This window comes from Mirounga leonina, unplaced genomic scaffold, assembly GCF_011800145.1.
Source record: "Mirounga leonina isolate KUSES-001 unplaced genomic scaffold, KU_Mleo_1.0 Mir_150, whole genome shotgun sequence".
Classification (NCBI taxonomy): domain Eukaryota; kingdom Metazoa; phylum Chordata; class Mammalia; order Carnivora; family Phocidae; genus Mirounga; species Mirounga leonina.
This window is the reverse complement of record NW_023270374.1, coordinates 25,318,433-25,345,772: the sequence shown is the minus strand read 5'-3', so window position 1 is coordinate 25,345,772 and position 27,340 is coordinate 25,318,433. Positions and strand designations below refer to the sequence as shown.

At 40.4% G+C, this 27,340-nt stretch overlaps 1 protein-coding gene across 2 annotated transcripts in view; it reads left to right on the top strand.

Annotated features, from left to right (window-relative positions):
* The window catches only part of CDK5RAP1 (CDK5 regulatory subunit associated protein 1), a 37,377-nt gene extending 19,105 nt beyond the window's left edge, over positions 1–18,272 (top strand). For both annotated transcript variants that reach the window (XM_035006111.1, XM_035006110.1), the window contains exons 10-14: positions 1,452–1,507; positions 3,013–3,143; positions 5,931–6,080; positions 12,743–12,883; positions 17,785–18,272. In XM_035006111.1, coding sequence (XP_034862002.1) covers positions 1,452–1,507; positions 3,013–3,143; positions 5,931–6,080; positions 12,743–12,883; positions 17,785–17,865 — 559 coding nt within the window. In that variant the 3' untranslated portion in view covers positions 17,866–18,272. The remainder of the gene's footprint in view (positions 1–1,451; positions 1,508–3,012; positions 3,144–5,930; positions 6,081–12,742; positions 12,884–17,784) is intronic.
* The last annotated feature ends 9,068 nt before the right edge of the window (positions 18,273–27,340 follow it).

Genomic DNA, 27,340 nt, shown 5'->3' with positions numbered 1-27,340 from the left:
CACACTGAGTGCAGAGCCTGATGTGGGGCTTGATCTCATGACCCTGAGATCACAGCCTGAGCCAAAACCAAGTCAGATGCTCAACTGACTAAGCCACCCAGGCCCCCTAGCATGTTTTTTATGAAGCACCTACTGTGTGGCACACTCTTTTTAAAATTGGAATCCTGTAGCTTTTAACATTAAAGCTTTTATTTATTTATTTGAGACAGAGAGAATGAGAGAGAGAGAGCACATGAGAGGGGGGAGGGTCAGAGGGAGAAGCAGGCTCCCCGCTGAGCAGGGAGCCCGATGCGACTCGATCCAGGGACTCCAGGATCATGACCTGAGCCGAAGGCAGTCGCCCAATCAACTGAGCCACCCAGGTGCCCAACATTAAAGCTTTTTAAGTCTTGGAATTTAAACATACCTCTGTGTGTTCACTTACTTTGGGAGTAATATGTATTGCAGAGGTAAAACTGAAAGGGTAAAGTGACAAATGGCAAGCTGTATGGAACTAGTGCCTTGCCTTGTTTTCCACATTGGCAATCCTAAGTGTTTAACTGTCCTCACTTATGAAATAAAAAGGCTATTTACTTACTATTTTTTTTTTAAGATTTTATTTATTTGAGAGAGAGAATGAGAGCGAGTACATGAGAGGGGGGAGGGTCAGAGGGAGAAGCAGACTCCCTGCTGAGCAGAGAGCCCGATGCGGGACTCGATCCAGGGACTCCAGGATCATGACCTGAGCTGAAGGCAGTCGCTTAACCAACTGAGCCACCCAGGCGCCCTTTACTTACTATTTTTTTAAGATTTATTTATTTGAGAGAGAGAGAGCACGAATGGGAGGGGCAGAGGGAGAGGGAGAGAGAATCTCAAGCAGACTCCTTCTTGAGCGTGGAGCCTGACACGGGGCTTGATCTCATGACACAGATCAGAACCTGAGCTATCTGTCACTTAACCTACTGTGCCACTCAGGTGCCCCCTACTTATTTTTTAAAAAGGCTATTTAAGGGGCACCTGGGTGGCTCAGTCGTTAAGCGTCTGCCTTCAGCTTAGGTCATGATCCCAGGGTCCTGGGATCGAGCCCCGCATCAGGCTCCCTGCTCCGCGGGAAGCCTGCTTCTCCCTCTCCCACTCCCCCTGCTTGTGTTCCCTCTCTCGCTGTGTCTCTCTCTGTCAAATAAATAAATAAAATCTTAAAAAAATAAAAATAAAAAAAATAAAAAAATAAAAAATAAAAAGGCTATTTAAAATAATGTATGTTCTTGAACTAAAGATTCATGGGCTGTAGATTAGGTTACCCTACAGGATTTGGATCAAAAGGGCTCTTTTGGGTACTTTAACCTACTTTTGTACTGTCTTGTGTGGATGAGAAGTGGTTATATGTGGTAATTCATAGTGTTATCTTTTTGTAGCATTCATTTAAAGAAGATTGGTTCATCTGCGCCTTTTCTTTTTGTTCTTTATCGCAGATATTCAAGAGAAGCTTATGTGGAGTTAATTCATCATATCAGAGAATCTATCCCAGGTACATTTAAGAAATATTCTGTTGAGCACATCACTCTACCAGTGACCACACCATTTTTGTCAGATACAGGCAACGCCTATGACACTATCTTATGACACCCTTCATGCTGCTTTTGCTCCTTTACATTTTTCTCTTTCTCTCATTTTACTCCTTTTTGGTTTTGTAATGTCTTGGTCTTGCTAGATATACACAAAGATATGGATCAGCTTGTGACCTCAGGGTGAAAGAGATTTGTTTTCTATAGTCTTTGTGTTTCTGAGCATATGGGACAGACCTTGTTCTTTCTTACTAGCTGGCAAAGTTAGTTTGGTCTAAATTAGTTCTGATTTGGGGGCAATTGATATCTTTAAAAATGTGTACTTAGAGGTAATTCCTTTCCTATTATCTTAACTCTTAATCTTTTTTCTCTTTTCTCTTCCTCCTAATAAAATTACTTTGTAGTCTTTTAATTTAGATTTGGTTGACAATGTCTACATTTGTTTCCAAATTTCTAATTATTGTAACTTGCATTATGCATAAATAGTTTCATTTTGGATTGGCAGGATAGTGTGGAAGTTTTCTGGGCTGCAGTTTCCTCATTTATAAAATAGAGTTAATAAGGGGTGCTTGGCTGGCTCAGTCAGTAGAGCATGGGATTCTTGATCTCAGGATTGTGAGTTCAGGCCCCATGTGTGGCATAGAGTTTACTTTAAAATATATATATATATGTATATATAAAATAGAGTTGGTAGTACCTCATTGGATTGTTGGGATAATTACATAGATTAAATTAAATAGATGGGAAAGCATAGCACTTAGTATTTAGTGACCAATAGTTTTTTTACCTATAGTCTTAAACATTATGTGAAATTGACTTCAAAAGTATGTTTTTTAGGGGCTTCTGGGTGGCTCATTCGTTAAGCGTCTGCCTTCGGCTCGGGTCATGATCCCAGGGTCCTGGGATGGAGCCCCGCATTGGGCTCCCTGCTTGGCGGGGAGCCTGCTTCTCCCTCTCCCACTCCTCCTGCTTGTGTTCCCTCTCTTGCTGTCTCTCTCTCTGTCAAATAAATAAAGAAAATCTTAAAAAAAAAAAAAAGTATGTTTTTTTAAAGATTTTATTTAAAAAATTTTATAAAAGATTTATTTATTTATTTAAGGGGGGGTGTGCATGCATACGAGGAGAGGAACCAGAGGGAGAGAAGCAGACTCTGCTGAGCGTGGAGCCCCACACGGGGCTCGACCTCATGATCCTGAGATCATGACCTAAGCCGAAACCAAGAGTTGGACGCTTAACCAACTGAGCCACTCAGGCACCCCGAAGTATGAGAACTGGCATGGGAATATTCTGGATAAGCAAGCCTATCCCATCTTGCTCTATAATGACTATTTTGTTTCCCTTGCACATGAGCTGAACAGCTCCAGGAAAGGTTTTCAATTGCTACTCTGCCCTCTGTAGCCCACTAGTGCCAAAGGCCTCTCTTGAAGGTAAGCAGCAGTGACATGCTGTCCTTTGTCATGCGTTGCAGGAGTGAGCCTCAGCAGCGATTTCATTGCTGGCTTTTGTGGTGAGACGGAGGAAGATCACCTCCAGACAGTGTCTTTGCTTCGGGAAGTTCAGTACAACATGGGCTTTCTTTTTGCTTACAGTATGAGACAGGTAAGCCCTGGGATGGAGGAAAAGCTACTTCTGTGCTGACACTGACAGAATTCCTGACTGGTTTCTGGTTTTAGACAACTGGCAAGAAAAGAAAGTGGCAGCAGGGCAGTCTTTGAGAAGCCACAGGGATCTTACCACTCATTTCTTTATTTTTATTTTAATCAACTTGTCTACTATTTTATGCAATTCATTGATTTGAGATGAAAATGGATTGCTTGTGACAATATTTATTTTCATTAAAATATTTTAAATTATCTTTAGATTGTTTAGAATTTGAATGTGGAGGTAAGGATGCTACTCTCCTTATAAGAAAGCTAAAATCATGCAGGACTTTTTGACCTACAGATGTGAATTGTTTCACAGATGCACCTTGTCCTCCTAGCTATCCTAAGCTATTTTAGTTTTCATTTTTTTAGGCCAACTGAATCTACTGATAGCCACTATAGAGTTTCTCCTGTACACAGATTCCCAGGAAAATAAAGCAGAAGGAGATGAGAAAGGAAAGGGAGAGTAGTGTGTATTTCCTGCAGAGAGGGGATAGTTCTCTGCTATTTTCTCGATGGTAAGGATGAATTTGCACAGGTCATTTCTCATCTCTCCAGTCACCTCAGTGGGGGCCTTACTTGTGTTTGGGCTGGAGGCTGAAGAGGATCTGTGGCCAGGAGGCTCAGGAAAGCTGTTTAATGAATGAAGGATCCCATGACCTTAGCCACCACCATCACTCAGCTGCCGTCAACGAAGCTAATTCATGTCTTTTAGAGCCCACTGTCTAGTGTTCTGTAGGCAGTGTAAGTGGGCCATTGTGTATGTTTATGTCTGTTACAGAATTATTTCAGGAATGAAGCTTCAGAGTAGATTCGAGTTCCAAATCTACTGCTTCTTTTCCACATCACAAATATGCAAGAGAAATTCTTTATAATGCTAGAATTGGGATATGGGTTTACAGTGTGTGGTGGCAGCATCATGGGCATTGAATATGAGTGTTCACTTAGGGATCTAATTTCTAGGTTAGGATTAAGGTTACAGAGACTTAAGTAGTCTAGTGGATGAGAACAAGCATTCAAATTCTGCCATTCTTACTATGTGATCTTGAGAAAGGTCCTTGGTCTCTCCACCTTTGAAATGAGAATAGTGCTTGGTAATGGTAAACACAATAGAGACAAGTTTTTGTTAATAAGAAGACAAAATAGAGTAAACCCATTCGCCATTTGCTAGTTCTCTCAAAGGCCGATTGGACGACCACACTTTGGTATGTAGGTTTTCCTGTTATTCCGTACTTATATCTAGCTCAGTGGTTCTTCAACTGTGTTATAAGCTTGTATATAGAAAACTTAAAAAAAAATGTGTTGGGTGCCTGGGTGGCTCAGTCAGTTGGGTCTCTACCTTTGGCTCAGATCATGATCCTGGGGTCCTGGGATTGAGTCCCATATCCGGCTCCCTACTCAGCAGGGAGTCTGCTTCTCCCTCTGCCCTTCCCCCTGCTCGTGCTCGCTCTTCCTCTTTCTCTCGCAAAAATAAATAAATAAAATCTTTTAAAAAATGTGTTTATATACACACAACACGTACATGTATGCACCCTGTCCATAGTTTTGAACAATTTAAAAGGCTTTTCAAGGATAAATTTTCTTTAAAAAATTTTTTTGGACTGGGTAATATGAGCTTATTATATAAAATTCAGAAGTTCAAAATAGTGTGCAATGAGAAGTACTTGTTCTTCCTTCTTCCCAGGTTGCCTGGTTTTTCAGTTTCTTCCTTGAAGGTAATCACTCTTAGGAATTTCTTCTGTAAACTTCCAGAGATATTTCATGTATTTATAAACCTATTTTTATTTATTCTTTTTACACCAAAATTGTTGTACATGTTGATCTATATCTTATTTCTGTTAAGAGTATGTTTTGGAGAGCAATCATATCAGTACATATGGAGTTACGCATTCTTGTTTCGCTGGTATAATATTCTGTTGTATAGATAAAGCATAATTTGTATTAGTGATAACCTATTGATAAACATTTAGGCTGCTTTGCACTTTGTGTCTTATAAATATGCTGCTAATGAGTTATTTAGTGTGTTACATTTGTATAAAGGTTACATTTGTATCCTATAAATATATCAAGAACCATTTTGAGTCGATTTTCATGTGCTAAATTTAGAATTTAACCCTTGTAAAAATGCGACTTGACTGCATAGTTACCTTTTTCTTTTAGAATGCTCCTAGAGCTAGAGAACCCTTCTGGCATGGCTTGGGTTCCTGTACGTATGTCTGTAGCTTGGAGGTGGAATGAACCTGGTCCCCGTCTGTACCTTAAGAATGGATTCTATGCGGTGGGGGCACCTGGGTGGCTTAGGCAGTTAAGCATCCAACTCTTGATTTCAGCTCAGGTCATGATCTCAGGATCCTGGGATCCAGCCCCTTGTCAGGCTCCCTGCTCAGAGGGGAGTCTGCTTGAGGATTCTCTATCCCCATCTTCCTCTGCCCATTCCCTAACTTGTTAGCATGCAGCGCAGGCGTACTCTCTCCCCTCTCTCTAAATAAATTTTTTTTATTTTAAAGATTTTATTTATTTGACAGAGAGAGAGAACACAAGCAGGGGGAGCAGCAGAGGGAGAGGGAGAAGCAGCCCTGACATGGGGCTCAGTCCCAGGACCCTGGGATCATGACCCGAGCTGAAGGCAGACACCTAACTGACTGAGCCACCCTGGTGCCCCTAAAATAAATAAATCTAAAAAAAAGGAGGGAAGGGGGTTCTACGAGTCTTTGGTGACCTCTGTCTCTTTTTTTTTTAATAGAAGACCCGGGCATATCACAGGCTGAAAGATGATGTCCCAGAAGAGGTAAAATTAAGGCGTTTGGAGGAACTTATTACTGTCTTTCGAGAAGAAGCAACAAAAGCCAACATGGCCTCTGTGGGTTGTACCCAGCTAGTGCTGGTGGAGGGGGTAAGGTCATATGTATATATGTTTTTTGTTTGTTTTTTGGAACATAGTATGTCTCCCTTTTATTTAGATCATCTTTGATTTATCAGAGTTTTTGTGTTAAGGATCTTATATGTATTTTGTTAGATTTACACCTTAGTATCTTTTTTTTTTTAAGCTGTTGTAGTTGCTATTGTATGTTTTAGTTCAGGTGTTTCATGTGTTCACTATATTGTACAGAAATAATTAAATTTTTTATGTTTATCTTGTACTCTGTGACCTTGCTGAAATCAGTAGTTCTAGGAGTTTTTTTGGCATTTTCCTTGGGATTTTCTGCATAGGTAATCATGTCATTATGTTTTTTCCTTCCTTCCTAATGTTCCAAACTTCCTTCTTTTATCTTTTCCTTTCTTTTTAGAGAACTTCCTTTAGACACTCTGGCAGTAGATTCTCTTCCTTCATCTTAGAATGTCTGGATTTCTTCTTCATTCCTGAAAGATATTTTTGTACTTAGCAGCAGAAGGATTAGGAAGAAGTATGTCTGCTCCATCTTTCTGGAAGCAGTATGTATGTTTTTAGAATTAATTTTACTGTCTGTCTGCAATCCTTTTCAATTTTTATTATTTTTCAATTTTTCTGAAGATTTTATTTTTTAAAGTAATCTCCACATCCAATGTGGAGCTCACCCACAACCCTGAGATCAAGAGTTGCATGCTCTACCAACCGAGCCAGCCAGGTGCTCCTTCGATTCTTTTTAAAATCACATTTTCTTAGAAATGTACTGCATTTTAGGAAGTTTGGGGTTCCTATAGGCTTCTGTGGTCACGCCTGGGAACCTAGCTATTAGAGCACTAAACAGATGGAATAAGGGGTGAGTTTGGGAGCCTGAAGCTATATGTTGCAGCCATTGGAAAGAGGAGGGGAAAGAGAGATGGGGCCCTTTCTGTGACTCCTCCTAACTCCTGGATTGAGAAAGGAGAGTCCTGTTCTATGCCTTAGGATATGGTAGCATCAAAGCCACTAATTGCCTGGTATTTGTGTTTGTTAGGACTCTTTGGTGAGTAACAATGAGAAATTTCTTCACGCCATTCAGCCTAAGCCAGAAGGAATTCTTTTTTGTACTTCAGGGGTGTCTTGTGGAGTCCAAGGGCAGGAAGGACTGTGCCTAGTGTGGGAAGCCCTTTAAGGCTCGTACTTTCTCGTCTCCTTAGACCAGCTTTTCCGCTGCTTCATCTTTGTTGCAGAGCACAGCAGCCCTGTAGTTCCTGTGTTTACATATTATAGTTCTAGCTATTCACGGACCAAAACCGTGTCTCTCAGTCCCAGCTCCAGCTTCCAGGAGGGGTACTTGATCAGCTCATCTGGGTTAGGGGATCTTCCTGTGTTCTAGACTGGCAGTTGGCTGATGGATGGTGATGCTCAGCTAGTGTGATACCCCAAAAGGTGTTTGCCTCATTAAGTGCTTTGTAATTTAGGGTATCAGCTGTGATTCTGGAGATCTGTACATGTACATGTCTATTAGCAGTCTACGTTTTATCCAGTAAGAGTTAGGTCTTACTGTATTCCCAGCTCTCCTCACAGAGTCAGGCACAGAATAGTGTACTTGTCCTTTGAATGAATGAATAAGTACTCAAAGTTTACTAATCTGTGTCCCTGACTTCATCAGCCTTACAGAGAACCTATGGTAATTAAAGAAACCAAAGAAAGATTATTTCTTATGCATATAACATAAGCCAATACTCACTTGGGGCTAGAGAATAAATGGATTTTTCAGGGCTAGCCATTGGGAGTCTTTACTTTCTTTTAAAGGAGACTTTCTTTCCTTTAATCCTGGACAGTTTAAAACTTGAGTTGCTAATATCCAGAGTGGCAGAGAAGATGATTATAACTCATGTATACTGAGCATTTACTGTCTGCCAGGAACTGTGCACTTTTTTTTTTCTTAAGAAACTGCGCACTTATGGTCATTGGCACATTGAGTCCCACTACAGTTTTTGGAGGTAGTGCTATTTTTTTTTTTAAGATTTTATTTATTTGCGAGAGAATGAGAGACAGCATGAGAGGGAGGAGGGTCAGAGGGAGAAGCAGACTCCCCGCCGAGCAGGGAGCCCGACGCGGGGCTCGATCCCGGGACTCCAGGATCATGACCTGAGCCGAAGGCAGTCGCTTAACCGACTGAGCCACCCAGGCGCCCGGAGGTAGTGCTATTATTAGCGCTTTTATTGAGATGAAACAGAGATTCAGAGAAGTAGAATAACTTCCTGAAGGCCATACAGCTAGTGTGGCAGAGCCAGAATTTGACTCGGGTCTCTCTCATTCTAGAGCCTCTAAACAATATTCCTTCCCTATGCCCCCCCCCATTTTTTTAATTATGGGGAATTAAAAAAATACATAGATATAGAGAGAGCAGTATAATGAATGCCCATGTACCCATTAACAAACTTCAGCAGCTGTCAGTTCAGTGTTAATCATGGCTAATTTTGTTTTCATCTTTACTGCCCCCATTGGATTGTTTTGAAGCAAGTACCTTATACATCATATTATATATATTATACTTAACACATCATAGTATTTTGTCAGTAAACATTTCAGTATATATTTTTAAAAGAATAAGGACTCTATTTTTATTTTTTAAAAGATTTTATTTATTTGAAAGAGAGAGAGAGAGCACAAGCAGGGAGAGCAGCAGGCAGAGGGAGAGGAAGAGGCAGGCTCCCTGCTGAGCAAGGAGCCTGATGTGGGACTCGATCCCAGGACCCATGACCTGAGCCGAAGGCAGCCGCTTAACTGACTGAGCCACCCAGGACTCTTTTTTTTTTTAAAGATTTTATTTATTTATTTGACAGAGACACAGCGAGAGAGGGAACACAAGCAGTGGGAGAGGGAGAAGCAGGCCTCCCGCCAAGCAGGGAGCCCAATGCGGGACTCGATCCCAGGACCCCGGGATCACGACCTGAGCCGAAGGCAGACGCTCAACGACTGAGCCACCCAGGCGCCCCCAGGACTCTTTTTTTAAAAAAGATTTATTTATTCATTTTAGAGAGGAGACAGAGGGGCAGAGGGGGAGGGAGAGAGAGACTTAAGCAGACTCCGAGCTCAGCACAGAGCCTGACGCAGGGCTTGATCTCACAACCCTGAGATCAGGACCTGAGCCAAAACACAGATTTGGACACTTAATGACTGTGCCACCCAGGTTCCCTAAGATAAGGACTCTTTTAAGAAAAAACCCCAACATAATGCTATTATCATATCTGAAATAATTGACAGTTGTTTGTTAATATTATCAAATATTTAGTCAGTGTTCTAATTTCTCTGTCTCATAAGTATTCTTTTATGGTTGGTTTGTTCAACTCATAGAAGAATCTGAACACTATCTTTTTAAAAATTTATTGTAAGACAATCATAAACTTACAGAAAAGTTGCAACGCAGTACCAAAAACTTTTTTTTTTTGAGTCATTTGAGAGTTAGTTGCTGACCTGATGCCCTCAACCCCTTCAAATACTGTAGTATATATCTCATATAAACATGGACATTCTCCTACATAACTACAGTACAACCATCAAAATCAGGAAATTAACCTTGTTAGATTTCTGCACTCCAATCCTCCAACCCCATTTAAGTTTCTCCACTTGTCTCAGAACTTCCTTTATAGGAAAAAGATTCAGGTCAGTGTCATATGTTGCATTAATTGTCATGTCTGTCTGGTCTCCTTCAGTCTAGAATAATTCCTCAGTCTTTCTTTGACTTTCTTTTTTTTTTTTTTAAAGATTTTATTTATTTATTTGACAGAGAGAAACACAGTGAGAGAGGGAACACAAGCAGGGGGAGTGGTAGAGGGAGAAGCAGGTTTCCTGCGGAGCAGGGAGCCCGATGCGGGGCTTGATCCCAGGACCCTGGGATCATGACCTGAGCCGAAGGCAGACGCTTAGCGACTGAGCCACCCAGGCGCCCCTTTCTTTGACTTTCATAATCTTGACACTTGATGGTTATAGGCCTGTTATTTTGTAGAACGTTCCTTAATTTGAGTTTGTCTGATGAGTTTCCTTGTGATAAGATTCAGGTTATGTAATTTTTAGGCAGGCATATTAGAGAAATGATATTGTGTCCTTCTTAATTTTATCTTTTGGGGTGGCATATAGTTGTGATTGCTTCATTACTGGTGGTGTTAATTTTGAACATTTCATTAAGGTGGTGTCAACTAGGCTTGGTGACTGAAAAGTTACTCTTTTTCCTTTTGTAACTAGTAAGTGTTTTGTAAGGAGACGGTGGGGAATCTTCTAAAATCTTACCTGACTGCTGTTTCCCTAAAGTAGTATTAGTTTAAGAGCTAAAATATCTTTTTTCTCTGGCTGCTTTTTATTTTATTTTATTTTATTTTATTTTTTTTTTTTTAAAGATTTTATTTATTTATTCGAGAGAGAGAGAATGAGAGAGAGCAAGCACATGAGAGGGGGGAGGGTCAGAGGGAGAAGCAGACCCCCTGCCGAGCAAGGAGCCCGATATGGGACTCGATCCCGGGACTCCAGGATCATGACCTGAGCCGAAGGCAGTCGCTTAACCAACTGAGCCACCCAGGCGCCCCTTATTTTATTTTTTTAAAGATTTTATTTATTTATTTGACAGAGAGAGACACAGTGAGAGAGGGAACACAAGCAGGAGGAGTGGGAGAGGGAGAAGCAGGCTTCCCCACTGAGCAGGGAGCCCGATGTGGGGCTCGATCCCAGGACCCTGGGATCATGACCTGAACTGAAGGCAGACGCTTAACGACTGAGCCACCCAGGCTCCCCTCTGGCTGCTTTTTAAAGATATTTGCTTTATCACTGTTTTTAGAAATTTGATGTGTCTTGGCATGGCTTTCTTTGTTTTTATCCCTTGTGTTTTCTTTGGGATGTGTTGAGGCTTCTTAGTTTGTGGGTTTATAATTTCCATCAAATTTGAAAAATTTTCATCAATTATTCTTCAGATATTTTTCCTGCACTCCTCCTGCTTCCTGCCACTCACTCCTATTTCTATTCTCTTTCCATGACTCCAATTACTTATATATCCAACCACTTGATGATGTTATATATAAGGTCATTGAAATTGTTCGTTTTTTTTCTGCCTTTTATATCTCTGTGCTTCATTTTGGATAGTTTCTTTTGCCCAGTTTTCAGGTTCACTATTTTTCCTTTGGCAGTGTATAATCTGCTACTACCTATTGAATTTTTAATCTTCTATATTATATTTCCATCTGTATAAATTACATTTGGTTTTTAATACCTTCTCTTCTGTATTCTTGTTTTCCTTTGAAACTTAGTTTCCTTTGAACTTAATTATAAAAACTGGTTTGTTATTTTTGTGATAATTCCATCATTGCTGTTATTTCTTGGTCTGTTTTTGTTGATTGACTTTTCTCCTGATTCTGGGTCACATTTTTCTGCTTCTGGGCATATCTAGTGATTCATTTTTGAGGTCTGGATTTTGTGTTGGGCTTTGTTCTGATAGGCAGTTATGTTATTTGCTGTTCAGTTTAATCCTTTCAAGGCTCATTTTTAAGCTTTGTTAGAAAAGTTAAAAAAAAAAAAAAAAGGAAAGCATTTTTATCCCAAGGATAGTTTAGCGTCATTACTAAGGTGTGACTTTTCTGGAGTCACTACTGCATGTTCCAAGGAATCAGTGAGGACTGTCCAGTGGTAGGTCTGATGATTCCCAGCCCTGCATGAGCTCTGGGAGCCCATCTGCTGACAGTTCCCAGGTTACTCTCTCTGCCTGACTTGATGGAGTTTCACTCTATACAAGCAGGTGTTAGTGTTTAGCAAGGACTCAGAGGATCCCTGTGCATATTTCTACAGCTCTTTTTCTGCTTTACTCCCTTTTCTCTAAAACTTGCTCTACTATTTCTAGCTACTGTAGGCTCCCTGAACTCTGATCTCTTTTTCCTAAATCCAGAGAGAACCACCGTGCTGCCTTGAGAATCTCCCTCCCTGCTTTGCATGCTCTGATCTGATAAAGCCTTCTGGCAGAATGCAGAGGTCTTTGGAGGGCTCATCTCATTTGTTTCTCTTCTCTCGGGTTCACAGTCTTGTACAGTCTGTAGTTCAGTATCTGAAAATAGTGATTTCATATATTTTGTCTAGTTTCCTGGTTTAGGCCAGAGGATAAATTTGGTCCTTGTCACTTCATCATGGCTGGAAGAGAAAAACTTGTATATTCTAGAAGTTAATTCCATTACACTGGTTTTTTTATTCTCCTGACCCTGTCTTCTGTGTGTTGTGATGGAGACTCTGGCTTCATGTCTGCCTGTTCATTACGGTTACAATAACCCAGGCCAGACAACCCCAGAACATTCCTGAGTGATTACTATGAGACCGGATATAGTGAAAATCATTTTGCCAAGTGCATCACCCATATGTCCTTGCCTTCAGGACTGTTGGAGGTCCATTCCTGAGGAACGTAATTCTGTAATCAAAGACTGATTGAGTCATTTATTAATATATAGTCAATAAAACTTTATTGAGTTTCTATAGTGTGCCATGCATTGTCTTTGTTGGTGAAGCAGCAGTAAACACATAGTCTTTAGTGATTCCTTGATTAAGGAATGTTCTATAAGTAAGACCCTTAGGGATCTGAGACAGAGAAGGCATAATTTTTGCCTTCCCGGAACTGATGACTATGACAGATTCATAACTCTCTGTTCTTTCTGCAGCACAGTAAACGCTCTGCAACTGATCTGTGTGGCCGGAATGATGGAAACCTTAAAGTGATCTTCCCTGATGTAGAAATGGAGGATGTTAATAACTCTGAGGTCAAGGTCAGAGCTCAGCCTGGGGACTATGTGCTGGTGAAGGTAAGGTGTTCTTTTGGACTTTTGGCTTGCATTGTGTAATGGATGTTGGATTGGGTAATTTGGGGGGGAATGAAATTTCTTCCAGGAGAAATTCTTTAGTTAAATAAAAATCTCTTCTCAGCCTGAACAATGAGAGGGCACCTTGAACTGAATTTTGAACTGCTCCTAACTAATGCCTTCTTGCATTTCTTTGCCTTTCTTCTGTCTTAGAAGGGTTCCTTTTGGGAATTTGGTGAGATTGGAGTACACAGTAGCATACAGTTCCCTGTTGCAGAGAGGCTAGGAAGTGTAAGTGATTCTGAGTGAGTTGATCATCTCTCTGTCAGAGATGAGCATGCCCTTTGAGGTTTCTGATGCCCTAGGTATCTCTCACTTCTCCTGGACTAGCAGATCCAGATGAATGGCTGTGGGGTTTCCCCTTCCTTCTTTTCCCCCCTTTCTTCCCTCCTTCATGTACTTTCTTCCTACCTCTTTTTCTTATCACACTATGCAGGTCTGTTACTGCCATCTTTTCTTCTGGTCCACTTTACCCTAGGACCATAGCCTGACAGGACACATACTGATGAGGTAGGCAGGAACAAAGCTTCTTCTCCCACACTGAGCTCTGAAGAATCTGCAGAAGAGAGAAATGGAGAGAGGGTGCTTCTTTTTTCTGCTGATGCTGATCAGTATTATATCCTTTGCCCTGTTCCCTCATGCCTCACCCTCTACTTTCTGTCCTTGCTCTTATTGTCGTATCTGCCTTGTCATGGGGGCCATGGTCCATGGCTTGCAGCTGAAGAAGACATGTAACTTCTTTGGATTGGCCTGAAAATTTTACCACCACTGAGATGTTCTGTTCTGTCCATCTGACAAAAACTTAAAACACGGTCAGTTTGCTGGTTGGGAACTTTATGTGATCCTACTCCCTTCTGGCTTTGTTTCAACCGGGCTTTGTCTTACTTTAAGAATTTACTAAGTGGAATAATTCCTGCTAGACAGCAATGTGATTGATTTGGAAATAATCCCTCATAGGCTTCTCCATTTGTTTTTTTTTGGGGGGGACACTGTCTTGTTTGCTTATTTCTCTTGTCTTTTGAATGTTCACTTTTTTTGGTTTTTAGTTGCTTTCCCACCCCTCCTACTTTCTTTTCACTGCAGGTAAGGGTTACTTGAAAAAGGGGATGAGGTTGGTGTGCTGGGTTGTATTGTTAGTATGATATTCTTCTATGTAATGGAAAAATTCCATCTGTCAAGAAAGGTAGAAAGGTGATGCTGTATTACTTACTACTCCTTTTTTGTTCCCAAGTGACATAAACCCCACAGGTAGATTTAGTGGAAGGATCAAAATGAAGAAGGAGCTGTGGAACTGGGGTTCTCTTGGCTCTCTCTATTGTTCCTCTTTGCTGTTCTCATTTCTCTTCACATGGAGTTTCTGGGCTGCACTAGAACCACTCTCTCATATAGTTCATTTTTTTTTTTTTTTTAAGTAATCTCTACACCCAACGTGGGGCTTGAACCTACAACCCTGAGGTCAAGAGTTGCATGTTCCACTGTCTGAGCCAGCCAGGTGCCCCAAATTTCACTTTCTTGTCTCCCTTTTTTGTCTGGTGCTTATTTGGCTAAACCCAACCCTGGTGAAAGTGGTTATCTTCTTCTGCATCTATACCCTAGCAGCTGAACATCAATAGGGGAAAGCATGCAGATAATCTGTATTACATAGATTAGGTCAGGTGATGGTGATTGAAAACTCAAAATACAGTGGCTTAAATATGGTAGTTCTCTTTTACATAAAAATCTAGATGTGGAAGGTCCAGAACTGGTGATTTTGATGGTTTCATGATCATCAGGGGTCCAGGCTCCTATCTTCTGATCTGCTGCTGTGTGGTTTCCATCCTTAAGGTTACTCCATGATCCTAGATGGTTGCTCCAGCCACCATATCCATATTCTAACTAGCAGGAAGGAGGAAGAGAGGGAAAGGGGATGCTCTTTTCCTTTCAGGGCAGTTTATAGGAGTTCCACACACAATTTATAACACATTATACCAGGCTGCAAAGAAGCTGGGAGGATCTTCATTCTGAATGATCAGATGCCCAGCTATAATTGGGAGTTCTGTTAGGAAGAGAGAAGTGTTGGGAGACAAGTAACAGTCTCCACCACATGAACCCAGCTGCATTCAGTTCAAATTCATAACCATAAAACTCACATGAGCACTCAGCATGGCCCTGAAATCCTGATCCTACTCTATTTCCCTAGTAAATTGACTTTTCTACTCTTTCTCCTTAAATCTTTACTCACCTATCCAAACCCTAGTCTCAGCTGATGTCTTTGCCTCATATTTCATGGAGAAAAGCAATACAATCAGATGAGACCTCATTGTCTCATTATTATTTCCACTAGCTCACTCACATCCCTACTCTTATGTGCTGTCTGCTCACATGGGACTGTATAGGAAACATCTTCATGTTCTGTTACACTGTCCCTTATGTTTTCCTTTCCATCCCTTCTCGTCAAGAGATTTACATTTATATCCTTTCTCTCTTGCATCTTAAACTTAATATGGCCAAAATAGAATGAATTCTTCATTGCGATTTTCTTCTTTTCAAACCCTACCCATCTCAGTAAATGGCACACTCAGTTGCTCAAGCCAAAAATTTAGAACTCATCCTAGATACTCACTTTCCTGTATTCTATCAGCAGTCCATCTGTTTTAGCTTACTTATGGAATATATCGTGAATGTGCCTGTTTCTTTCTATCTCCAAGCTACCATCATTTCTTGGTTGGGAGATTTCAGCAGTCTTCTTATGATTTTCTGCTTCTGTATTTTAAAGATGAGTTATTTTATTGAAGCATATCATAAATATAGAAAATTGCCCATATTATAAGTATACTACTTGATGAATTATCACAAAGTGACCCTGCCACTTGGATCAAGAAATAGAATATTTTCAAAACCTCAGACTTTCATGTTCCTACTAGTTACTCTTCTTCCCTACATCCTAATTTCTTCTTTTTTTTTTTTTTTTGAGAGAGCGCCTAGAGAGAGTGTGGGAAGGGCAGAGGGAGAGGGAGAGAGAGAATCCCAAGCAGGCTCGGCATTCAGCATGGAGCCCAATGTGGGGCTTGATCCCTCAACCAATTTTGAGCCAAAATCAAGAGTTGGACGCTCAACCAACTAAGCCACCCAGGTGCTCCTACATCCTAATTTCGAATGCCATTGTTTAGTTTTGTCTATTTTTGTGATAAAATTGAATCATACAACATGTATTTTTGGTGCTTGTCTTCTTTTCCTCAGTCTTACGTTATGCAGCTCATCAGTGATTATATTTATCCATGTTATATGCATATACTACAATATATTGTGCTATTGATGGCCATTTTGGTTGTTTCCATTTTGGAGCTGTTACGATGGGATTGCTATGACTATTCCTGTACATGTGTTTTAGTGCATGTATGTATTCATTTCTGTTAGATAAATGGCTTAGAATTGCTGGGTCATAGAGTGTATATAACAGAACTAGCCAAAGTAATTGTATCATATTGCCCTCCCACCAGCAGTGCATGAGAATTCCAAAAGCTTCAGATTCTCCACTTCCATTCTTGCCCTCCTCTAGTCTGTCTGCCCCACAGTAGTCACTGTGGTCTTTCTAAATCAGATCACTGACTCCTCTGCTTAAGCCCTCCAGTGGTTTCTCATTGGAGCCAGCATGAAATGCACAGTGTCTGAGGCCTTATATGATCTGTCCCAGCTACCTTTCCAACCTCATGTTCCCTCTACTCTTCTTACGCTCCCTCCTCCAGTCTTGGTGGCCTCCCTTTTGCCCCTCAGACCTAGTTCTAGTGTCAAGGACTTTGCACGTGTTGTGTTCTTGGGAGGCTCTTGATTTTTATGTGATGCCATCTTTTTTTTTTTTTTTTTTTTTAAGATTTTATTTATTTATTCATGAGAGACAGAGAGAGAGACAGAGGCAGAGGGAGAAGCAGGCTCCCCGCAGAGCAGGGAGCCCGACGCGGGACTCGATCCCAGGACCCTGGGATCATGACCTGAGCCAAAGGCAGACGCTTAACCGACTGAGCCACCCAGGCATCCCTGTGATGCCATCTTTTTAACCTTCAGTTTCTCTCTGAAATGTCACCTCCTTGAGATGCCTTCTCTTTTTTTTTAATAGATTTTTAAAAATTTATTTATTTGACAGACAGCACAAGTAGGCAGAGCGGCAGGCAGAGGGAAAGGGAGAAGCAGGCTCTCTGCTGAGCAGGGAGCCCGATGCGGGGCTCGATCCCAGGAGCCTGGGATCATGACCTGAGCCGAAAGCAGCCGCTTAACTGACTGAGCCACCCAGGCGCCCCGAGATGCCTTCTCTTTAGGGAAGCTAAAGCAGCTTCCCTTTATCACATCAGCCCATTTTATCTTCATAACACTTTTCAGTGCCTGAAGTCATCTTTGTTTACATATTTTTGTCTGTCTTCTCCTGAAAGCTCCTTTGGGGTCACATGCTTTCAGATCTCAATTAGAGAGAAAAGAGAGCTTTTCTCACCAAATTTTGGCCATAAATATCCTAAGGAAAGATGTGACTGGTAAGCCTAGATCACAGCTTACCCCTGGGGTTAGGAGGGCAGGGTCTGTGATGGGCAGCCCACACCAGAAACTTATGGTTAGTGCTGGAGAAGAGCCATCTTTCAAGAGAAAGGGGGGAAATGGTAGTTTGGGACTAAACTATTTTAGATTTCTTAAACTATACATATTATCATTGTATCAGATGTCTCTTCTTCCTAGGATGGGGGGCACATGGGAACCATGCAGTCTCTGCTAGCCTGTCACCACCTCCGTTAGCTCCCTGTTGGTGGCCTCTCCTCTGGAGGCTCCACATTAAGTGCAGTCCTGGTTACCTCACTTTCTTCTGACTGGTTTTCTTTCAGATCACGTCTACCAGCTCTCAGACACTTAAAGGACATGTTCTCTGCAGGACAACCCTGAAGGACTCCTCAGCATATTGCTGACCTGGGTAGATGGCCTGAGAGTTGACATGGGCTGTCCTTGCCGAGAGGAAGGGAGCTATGACTGGTCACTGATGAAAGAGATAACGAAGCTCTGGAGACAAACTGCAGGTGTTGAAGCAGCTTTATGTCAAATGGAAAATGTATCTCTTTCCTGCCATGTGAACAGCTTTTATAGTCATTAAATTTACCGAAAGTAAAGCAGTCCCTTTGTCTACTTTTACTTCATTTTCGCCTTGGTTAGTAGTGTTTCTGGGATTTTCCCTACAGTCTGTGTTAAGTGTTTTCCAACCCAGTTTTTGCTGTGGACACTGCTAACTTGTCTATTTTCAACTCTGGACCCTACGAGTTAGAGACTAAAGGAGGGGAAGGTGGAGAGAACCATTTGCTTGGGAAAACTGCCCTACATTTTCTTTTTTTTTTTTTTTTTAAGATTTTATTTTATTTATTTGAGAGAGAGAATGAGAGACAGAGAGCGTGAGAGGGAGGAGGGTCAGAGGGAGAAGCAGACTCCCCGCCAAGCAGGAAGCCCGATGCGGGACTCGATCCCGGGACTCCAGGGTCATGACCTGAGCCGAAGGCAGTCGCTTAACCGACTGAGCCACCCAGGCGCCCCTGCCCTACATTTTCTAATATTTTGGTTTAATGACATTGACTTAGCTGCCTGTCTCCTTACTTTATTCTCATATTTTACCTGAGGATTTCCCTCATGGGACTCTTTTTTTAGCCTGTCAGGTCATTCATTGCCCTTAGGTCTGACAGCACTTGGAGGGTTTTTTTTTTTTCCTTCCCTGATTTTATGTTTTTATTTTATGTTTTTATTTTAATTCCAGTTAACTGTTACTATAGTTGTATATAACTAATATATTAGTTTCAGGTGTATAATATAGTGAATCAGTACTTCCATACATCACCCTTTGCTCATCATAACAAGTGCACTCCTTAATCCCCATCACCTATTTCAGCCATCCCCCCACTCCTCCCTGCTGGTAGCCATAAGTTCTCTATAATTAAGAGTCTGTTTCTTTTTTTTTTTTTTTTTAAGGTTTTATTTATTTGTCAGAGAGATTGAGACAGAGGCAGGCAGAGGGAGAAGCAGGCTCCTTGCTGAGCAAGGAGCCCGATGTGGGACTCGATCCCAGGACCCTGGATTATGACCCGAGCCAAAGGCAGACGCTCAACCAACTGAGTCACCCAGGTGTCCTAAGTCTGTTTCTTGATATGCCTCTCTCTCTCTCTCATTTTTTCCCCTTTGCTTGTTTTGTTTCTTAAATTCCACATAGGAGTGAAATCATGGTATTTGTCTTTTTCTGATGGACTTATTTCACTTAGTTTAGCTTTATACTTTCTAGCTCCATCCATGTCATTGTAGATGGCAAGATTTCATTCTTTTTTAGGGCTGAGTAATATTCCATTGTATATACACACCACATCTTTATCCATTTATCAGCGATGGATACTTGGACTGCTTCCTTCTCTTGGCTACTGAAAATAATGCTGCTATAAACATAGTGGTGCATGTGGGCGCCTGGGTGGCTCAGTTGGTTAAGCGACTGCCTTCGGCTTAGGTCATGATCCTGGAGTCCTGGGATCAAGTCCCACGTCAGGCTCCCTGCTCAGCAGGGAGTCTGCCTCTCTCTCTAACCCTCCTCCCTCTCATGCTCTCTATCTCATTCTCTCTCTCAAATAAATAAATAAAATCTTAAAAAAAAAAAAAAAAACCATAGTGGTGCATATATCCCTTTGAATTAGTGTTCTTGTATTCTTTGGGTAAATACCTAGTATGTGATTAACTTTTTGAGGAACCTCCATCCTGTTTTCCACAGTGGCTGCCCCAGTTTGCATTCCTACCAATTGTGCACAAGGGTTCCTTTTTCTCCACATCCTTGCCAACACCTGTTGTTTCTTGTGTTGTTGATTTTGCCATTCTGATAGGTGTGAGGTGATATCTCACTGTGGTTTTGATTTGTATTTCCCTCATGGTAAGTGATAAAGAGCATCTTTTCATGTGTCTGTTTGCCATCTGTATGTCTTCTTTGGAGAAATGTCTGTCATGTCCTCTGCCCATTTTTTATTTGGTTTATTTGGTTTTGGGTGTTTTTTTTTTTTTTTGGTACATGACATTGCTAAGCCTCAGATACTAAGACTAACTAATTAATTGCTAAATCTGACTCACAAGTAAATTAGAGTAGAGAATTTGAGTTCAGGCACTCAACGCTATGTTTGTAAGAGACTGACTGTTTATTGGCTATTCATTTTTTTTTTTAAGATTTTATTTATTTATTTGAGAGAGAGAGAGAGAGAACATGAGCAGGGGCAGGGGAGAGGGAGAAGCAGGCCCCCTGCTGAGCAGGGAGCTCGATGCGGGGCTCGATCCCAGGACCCTGGGATCATGACCTGAGCCAAAAGCAGATGCTTAACTGAGCCACCCAGGTGCCCCATGGGTTTTGAGTTTTATAAGTTCTTTATATATTTTGGATACTAACACTTTATCAGATATGTCATTTGCAAATATCTTCTCCCATTTCATAGGTTGCCTTTTAGTTTTGTTGATTGTTTCCTTCACTGTGTAGAAGGTTTTTATTTTGATGTAGTCCAAATAGTTTAGTTTTGCATTTATTTCCCTTGCCTCAGGAGAGAAAGTAGTTGTTACAGCTGATGTCAAATAAGTTACTACCTGTGTTCTTTTCTAGGATTTTTATGGTTTCAGGCCTCACATTTGACCTGGTCTTTAATCCATTGTGAATTTATTTTTGTGTATGGTGTAAGGAAGTGGTCCAGTTTCATTCTTTTGCATGTTGCTGTCCAATTTTCCCAACGCCATTTGTTGAAGAGACTGTCTTTTTCCCATTGGATATTCTTTCCTGCTTTGTTGAAGGTTAATAGACCATATAATTGGGGGTTAATTTCTGGGTTTTCTATTCTGTTCTGTTGATCTATGTGTCTATTTTTATGACAGTACCATACTGTTTTGATCTGATTACAGCTTTGTAATATAACTTGAAGTCCAGAATTGTGATGCCTCTAGCTTTGTTTCTCTTTTTCAAGGTTCTTTTGGCTATTTAGGGTCTTTTGTGGTTCCATACAAATTTTAGGATTGTTTGTTCTAGCTCTGTGAAAAATGATGTTGGTATTTTGGTAGGGATTGCATTAAATCTGTAGATTGCTTGGGTAGTTTGGACATTTTAACAATAGTTGTTCTTCCAATCCATGAGCATGGAATGTCTTTCCATTTCTTTGTGTCACCTTCAGTTTTCATCAGTGTTTTATAGATTTTAGAGTACAGATCTTTCACCTCGGGTTTACGTTTATTCCTAGGTATCTTATTATTTTTGGTGCATTTGTAAATGGGATTGATTCCTTAATTTTTCTTTCTGCTGCTTCATTATTGGTATATAGAAATGCAACAGATTTCTGTATGTTGATTTTTGTGTCTTGTGACTTCACTGAATTTGTTTATCAGTTCTACCAGTTTTTTGATGGAGTCTAGGGTTTTCTGTAGAGAGTATCAGTATAGAGTTTCTGTATAGACTGTCTTCTGCAAATAGTGAAAGTTTTACTTCTTACCAATTTAGATGCCTTTTATTTCTTTTTGTTGTCTGCTGTGGCTAGGACTTCCAGTACTGTGTTGAATAAAAGTGGTAAGAGTGGACATCCTGACCTGAGGGAAAAAGCTCTCAGTTTTTCCCTATTAAGGATGATATTAGCTGAGGGTTTTTCATATGTGGCCTTTATTATGTTGAGGTATGTTCCCTCTAAACCTACTTTGTTGAGGGTTTTTATCATGAATGGATGTTGTACTTTCTCAAATGCTGCTTCTGCATCTATTAAAATGATCATATGATTCTTATCCTTTCTTTTATTGATGTGATGTATCATGTTGATTGATTTGCAAATATGGAACCACTCTGGCAACCTAGGAATAAATCTCACTTGATCATGGTGGATGACTTTTTAGTGCTTGTTGAATTCAGTTTGCTAGTATTTTGTTGAGAATTTTTACATCTGTGTTCATCAGGGATATTGGCCTGCAGTTCTATTTTTAATGGTGTCTTTATCTGTTTTTGGTATCAGGGTAATAATGCTGGCCTCATGGAATGAATTTGGAAGTTTTCCTTCCTTTTCTGTTTTTTGGAATAGTATGAGAAAAATAGGTATTAACACTTCTTTATTTTTATTTTTATTTATTTATTTAAAAGATTTTATTTATTTATTTGAGAGAGACAATGAGATAGAGAGAGCATGAGAGGCAATAGGGTCAGAGGGAGAAGCAGACTCCCTGCCGAGCAGGGAACCCGATGCGGGACTCGATCCCAGGACTCCAGGATCATGACCTGAGCTGAAGGCAGTCGCTTAACCAACTGAGCCACCCAGGCGCCCCTTTATTTTTATTTTTTAAAAAAGATTTATTTGAGAGAAAGTGAGCAAGTGAGAGAGAGAGAGAGAGGAGCAGGGGGAGGGGCAGAGGGAGAGGGAGAAGTAGACTCCCTGCTGAGCAGAGAGCCCAACGTGGGGCTTGATTCCAGGACCCTGGGATCATGACCTGAGCCGAAGGCAGACACTTAACTGACTGAGCCACCGAGGCGCCCCTTAACTCTTCTTTGAATGTTTGGTAGGATTCACCTGTGAAGCCATCTGGTCCTGGGCTTTTGTTTGTTGGGAGTTTTATGATTACTGATTCAGTTAGCACTTGGAGTTTTTGAAATGTCATTACTTACAAGTAGGCTCTGAGCAGTCATTCTTGGACCATTCACTACCAACATTATGTCATTCTGTGGGTATCATGAAAAAAAATCTAAAAGATGGTAACGTAGAATATTTGGAATCAAAGTAACTTGAGTAATTGTTTTATTCTTCTGTGTCTTAGTTTTCTCATGTGACATAAGGATAATAATAAAATGCTTCTCATATGAAGTTCAGTGAGATTATAACTTGTAAAGAGTGTAGCACAATGAAATAGATAGTAAGTACTTATTAGATGGGAGCGATCATTAAAAGATTTTGCTTCTAAAACAGACTGTGTATATTAGGGTATGCTGAGCCTTTATTGTGTGTCTGGTCATGATCTCCTTTAGACCCTTTCCACTGACCTTCATGGCAGTCTTTGGGAACTCTTCCTCAGATGCTGGTTTGACCTGGGAAGATTGGTTTCTGCTCTCAATGTCCATCTGCTGAGGAAAATATTTGTTATGGCTCTTCACCTCAGTTCTTTATTCAAAAGGCATTTAAAAAATTTTAAAATTTGAAATGTGAAGTATGAAGAAGTAAGACATACATATGGTAAATAATTCAAACAGTACAATAGGTGTCTATAATTGGTCAGTTTCCCTACTATCTTTTTCTCCTAATTCAGTTCCTTTTTGTGAAGGCCAGCACTTTCAGAAGGTGGAGGAGGGACAGTAAAGTATCTCCCAAACTGAGTAGGCACTTTGAGACTGGAAAATGAGGCAGGTGACTCTACAGTTTACCCAGAGTTTTACTCAGTGTAACTGACAGGGGATTGGGTGGGTGACAGGTGCTGCACAACTATTCTGTTTGCCTGGACTTTACTCCACAGATTTTATAAGAACAAGGGGATGTGCAGAGGGCCTCATGGTGAGGCCCAAAGGTCTGACATTTAACAGACCTTGTGGCACCACCCGTGTGCCAGAAGGCTGGGGGGAAAGAAACTATATTATGTCTACTAGTTATCTAAATAAATTTATGAAAGACCAGAACAAGCCTTCCTGCGTTCTGGTCAGGGCATACTTTAACCTTCAAGGGGCCTGGGAACATGTAGCCTAGAGGGAGGTCATCACACAGACATGAAAGAGATGGAGGGCCAAAGATGGAGTCAGTATTGTCAGCAGTCCTACAAGCACTTTTTTCATTTTCTAATAAGTCTTTTCAGAGATAGTCTCTGTATATACATTGATTAGTGTCTCTATTTTACACAATGGTTACACATCATACACGCTATTAATAGCTTTATTGAGGTATGTGTAACTAACATACAACTGATATGCACATATTTAAAGTGTACAATTTGATAAGTTTCAACATATATACACCCATGAAACCATCCCTAAATCAAGAGAGTGAGTAAACCCATCACCTCCAAAATTTTTCTCATATTTCTTTGTAGTCCCTCTCTCCTCTGATGCCGCATTCCCAAGCTACCATGGATTTTTCTGCCACACATTTTGACATGTTGTATTTTTATTTTCATTAATTTCAAAATACTTTCCAATTTCCCTTTTGATTTCTTTTTTGACCCATGCGTTATTTAGAATGAGGTTAATTTCCACATATTTGGGGATTTTCCTGAGAGCTTTATGTGTACTGATTTCTAATTTAATTCCATTGTGGCCAGAGAACATAATTGGTATGACTTTAATCATTTGAATTTATTGAGACTTGTTTAGCCGCTCAATATATCTGTCTTGGTAAATGTTCATTGTACACTGGCGAAGAATATGTATTCTGTTGTTGGGTGTAGAGTTCTATAAATGTCAGTCAATTCAGGTTGTTGTTCAAGTCTATATATCCTTGCTTACTTATCAAGTTCTTCTGTCAACTATTGAGAGGGAGGTATCGAAATTTTTAAAAATAATTATGGATTTGTCTCTTTTCCCCTTGCAATTTTATCATGTTTTGCCTCATATATTTTGAAGCTCTGTTAATAGGTGAATAAACATTTAGGATTTTTATGTTCCCTTGATTAATTGATTTCTTTATCATTATGAAATGACCTCATTTATCCTTGGAAATTTTTTTTCAAGATTTTATTTTTTATTTATTTTAAAAGATTTTATTTATTTATTTGACACACAGAGAGAGAGCACAAGCAGGGGGAGCGGCAGGCAGAGGGGAGGGAGAAGCAGGCTCCCCGCTGAGCAGGGAGCCCAATGCGGGGCTCTATCCCAGGACCCTGGGATCATGACCTGAGCCGAAGGCAGACGCTTACTGAGCCACCCAGGCACCCCTCAAGATTTTATTTTATTTATTTATTTTTTAAAGATGATTTATTTATTTATTTGACAGAGAGAGACACAGCGAGAGAGGGAACGCAAGCAGGGGGAGTGGGAGAGGGAGAAGCAGGCTTCCTGCTGAGCAGGGAGCCCGATGCAGGGCCCGATCCCAGGACCCTGGGACCATGACCCGAGCCAAAGGCAGCTGCTTAACGACTGAGCCACCCAGGCGCCCCTCAAGATTTTACTTTTAAGTAATCTCTACACCCAATGTGGGGCTTCAACTCACAACCCCGAGGTCAAGAGCTGCATGCTCCACTGAGCGAGCCAGCCAAGCACCCCTCCCTGGTAATATTTTTTGCTTTAAAATCTACATTGTCTAATATTATTATAACCACTTTGGCTGAATTCTCCCTTCTTCCCTTTTTATTGAAATGTAATTCAAATCCCAGTAATTTCACCATTTTAAAGTACACGATTCAGTGGGTTTTAGTATATTCATAAGTTTGTGCAACCATCACCACTATCTAATTCCAGAACATTTTAATTACCCCAAAAAGAAACCTTATACCCAATAGTGGGTCACTCCTCCCCCATCCCTTTGCAAATACTAGTATACTGTCTCTGGATTTTCCTATTCTGGACATTTCATATATATACATAATCATACAGTATGTGGCCTTTGTGTCTACTTTCACTAAGCATAATGTTTTCAAGGTTCATCCATGTTGTATAATGTGTCAGTTCTTAATTCTCTTTTTTTATGGTTGAATAATGTCAATCAATGTAATATTCCATGGTAATAGAATGTATTGATTACTCAGTTCAATCTCCTTACTACTTATAGGTCTATTTATATTTTCCATTTCTTTATGAGTCAGAATTTGAAGTTTGTGTGTTTCTAGGAATTTGTCCATTTCAACCAGGTTATCTAATTTGTTGGCATACAGTTGCTCATAGTATTCTTTCTATAATCCTTCGTATTTTTCTAAGATTGGTAATGTCCCCACTTTCATTTCTGATTTAGGAATTTGAGTCTTCTCTTTTTTCTTTGTCAGTCTAGATAAAATTCTGCCTATTTTGTTGATCTTTTCAAGGAACCAACTTTTGTTTTCATTGTTTCGTTTTTCTTTTCTCTATTTCATTTATCTCTGCTCTACTCTTTATTGTTTTCTTCTACTTGCTTTGGCTTTAGGACTCTCTCTAGTCCATAGGTGGGGGGTAGGTTACTGATTTTTTTCTTTTTCTTTTTAAAAACAGACTATTTTTTTAGAGCAGTTTTTAGATTTACAGCAAAATTGACTGGTAAGCACAGAGAATTCCCTCCTGCCACATATGCACAGCCTCCCTCACTATCAACATCCCACACCAGAGTGGCACATTTGTTAAAACTGATGAATGTACATTGACTCATCTTTATCACCCAAGTCCACAGTTTGTTTATACTAGGATTCTTTCTTGGTGTTATACATTTATAGGTTTTGACAAATGTAGAATGACTTGTATCTACCATTATAATTTCACTGCCCTAATAAATAGTTTCACTGCCTTAAAATTCCTCATGCTCTGCCTGTTCATCCCTAACCCCCAACCCCGAGCAACCACTGAATTTTTTATTATCTCCGTAGTTTTGCCTTTTCCAGAATGTTGTATAGTTGGACTCATACGTTATGTGGCCTTTTCATTTTTTAAAAAGATTTTATTTATTTTGAGAGAAAGAGATGTGTGAGAGAGCGCATGAGCAGTGGGGAGGGGTAGATGGAGAGGGAGAAGCAGACTCCCCCCTAAGCAGGGAGCCCGACACGGGACACGATCCCAGAATCCTGGGATCATGACCTGAGCCGAAGGCAGCCGCTTAACTGACTCAGCCACCCAGGTGCCCTATGTGGCCTTTTCAGATTGGCTTCTTTCACTTAGTAACATGCATTTAAAGTTTCTCCATGTCTTTTCATGGCTTTAAAGTTCGTTTCCTTTTAGTGCTGAACATTATTCCGTTGTAAGGATGTGTTACAAAGTGTATTTTCCATTCACCTAATGAAGGGCGTCATGGTTGCTTCAAGTTGTAGCCATTATGAATAAAACTGCTTATAAACATCTGTGCACAGGTATTTATGTGCACATAAGTTTACAGCTCATCAGGGTATATGTCAAGGAGCATGATTGCTGGCTATGTGGTAAGAGTATGTTTAGTTTGTAAGAACCTGCCAAAGTGTTTTCCAAAGTGGCTGCACTGTTTTGCATACCCACCAGCAGTGAATGAGAGTTCCTGTAGCTCTACCTCCTTGCCAGCCTGTGGTGGTGTCAGTGTTTTGGATTTTAGCTATTCTCATAGGTGTATATAGGTATTTTGTATTATTTGCAATTCCCTAATGACATGTTGAACATCTTTCCATATGTTTATTTGCCATCTGAGTATCTTCTTTGGTGAGGTATCTGTTGAGATCTTCTGTCTACTTTTTAATCAAGTTGTTAATTTTCTTCTTACTGGGTTTTAAGAGTTCTTTGTGTATTTTGAATACCAGTCCTTT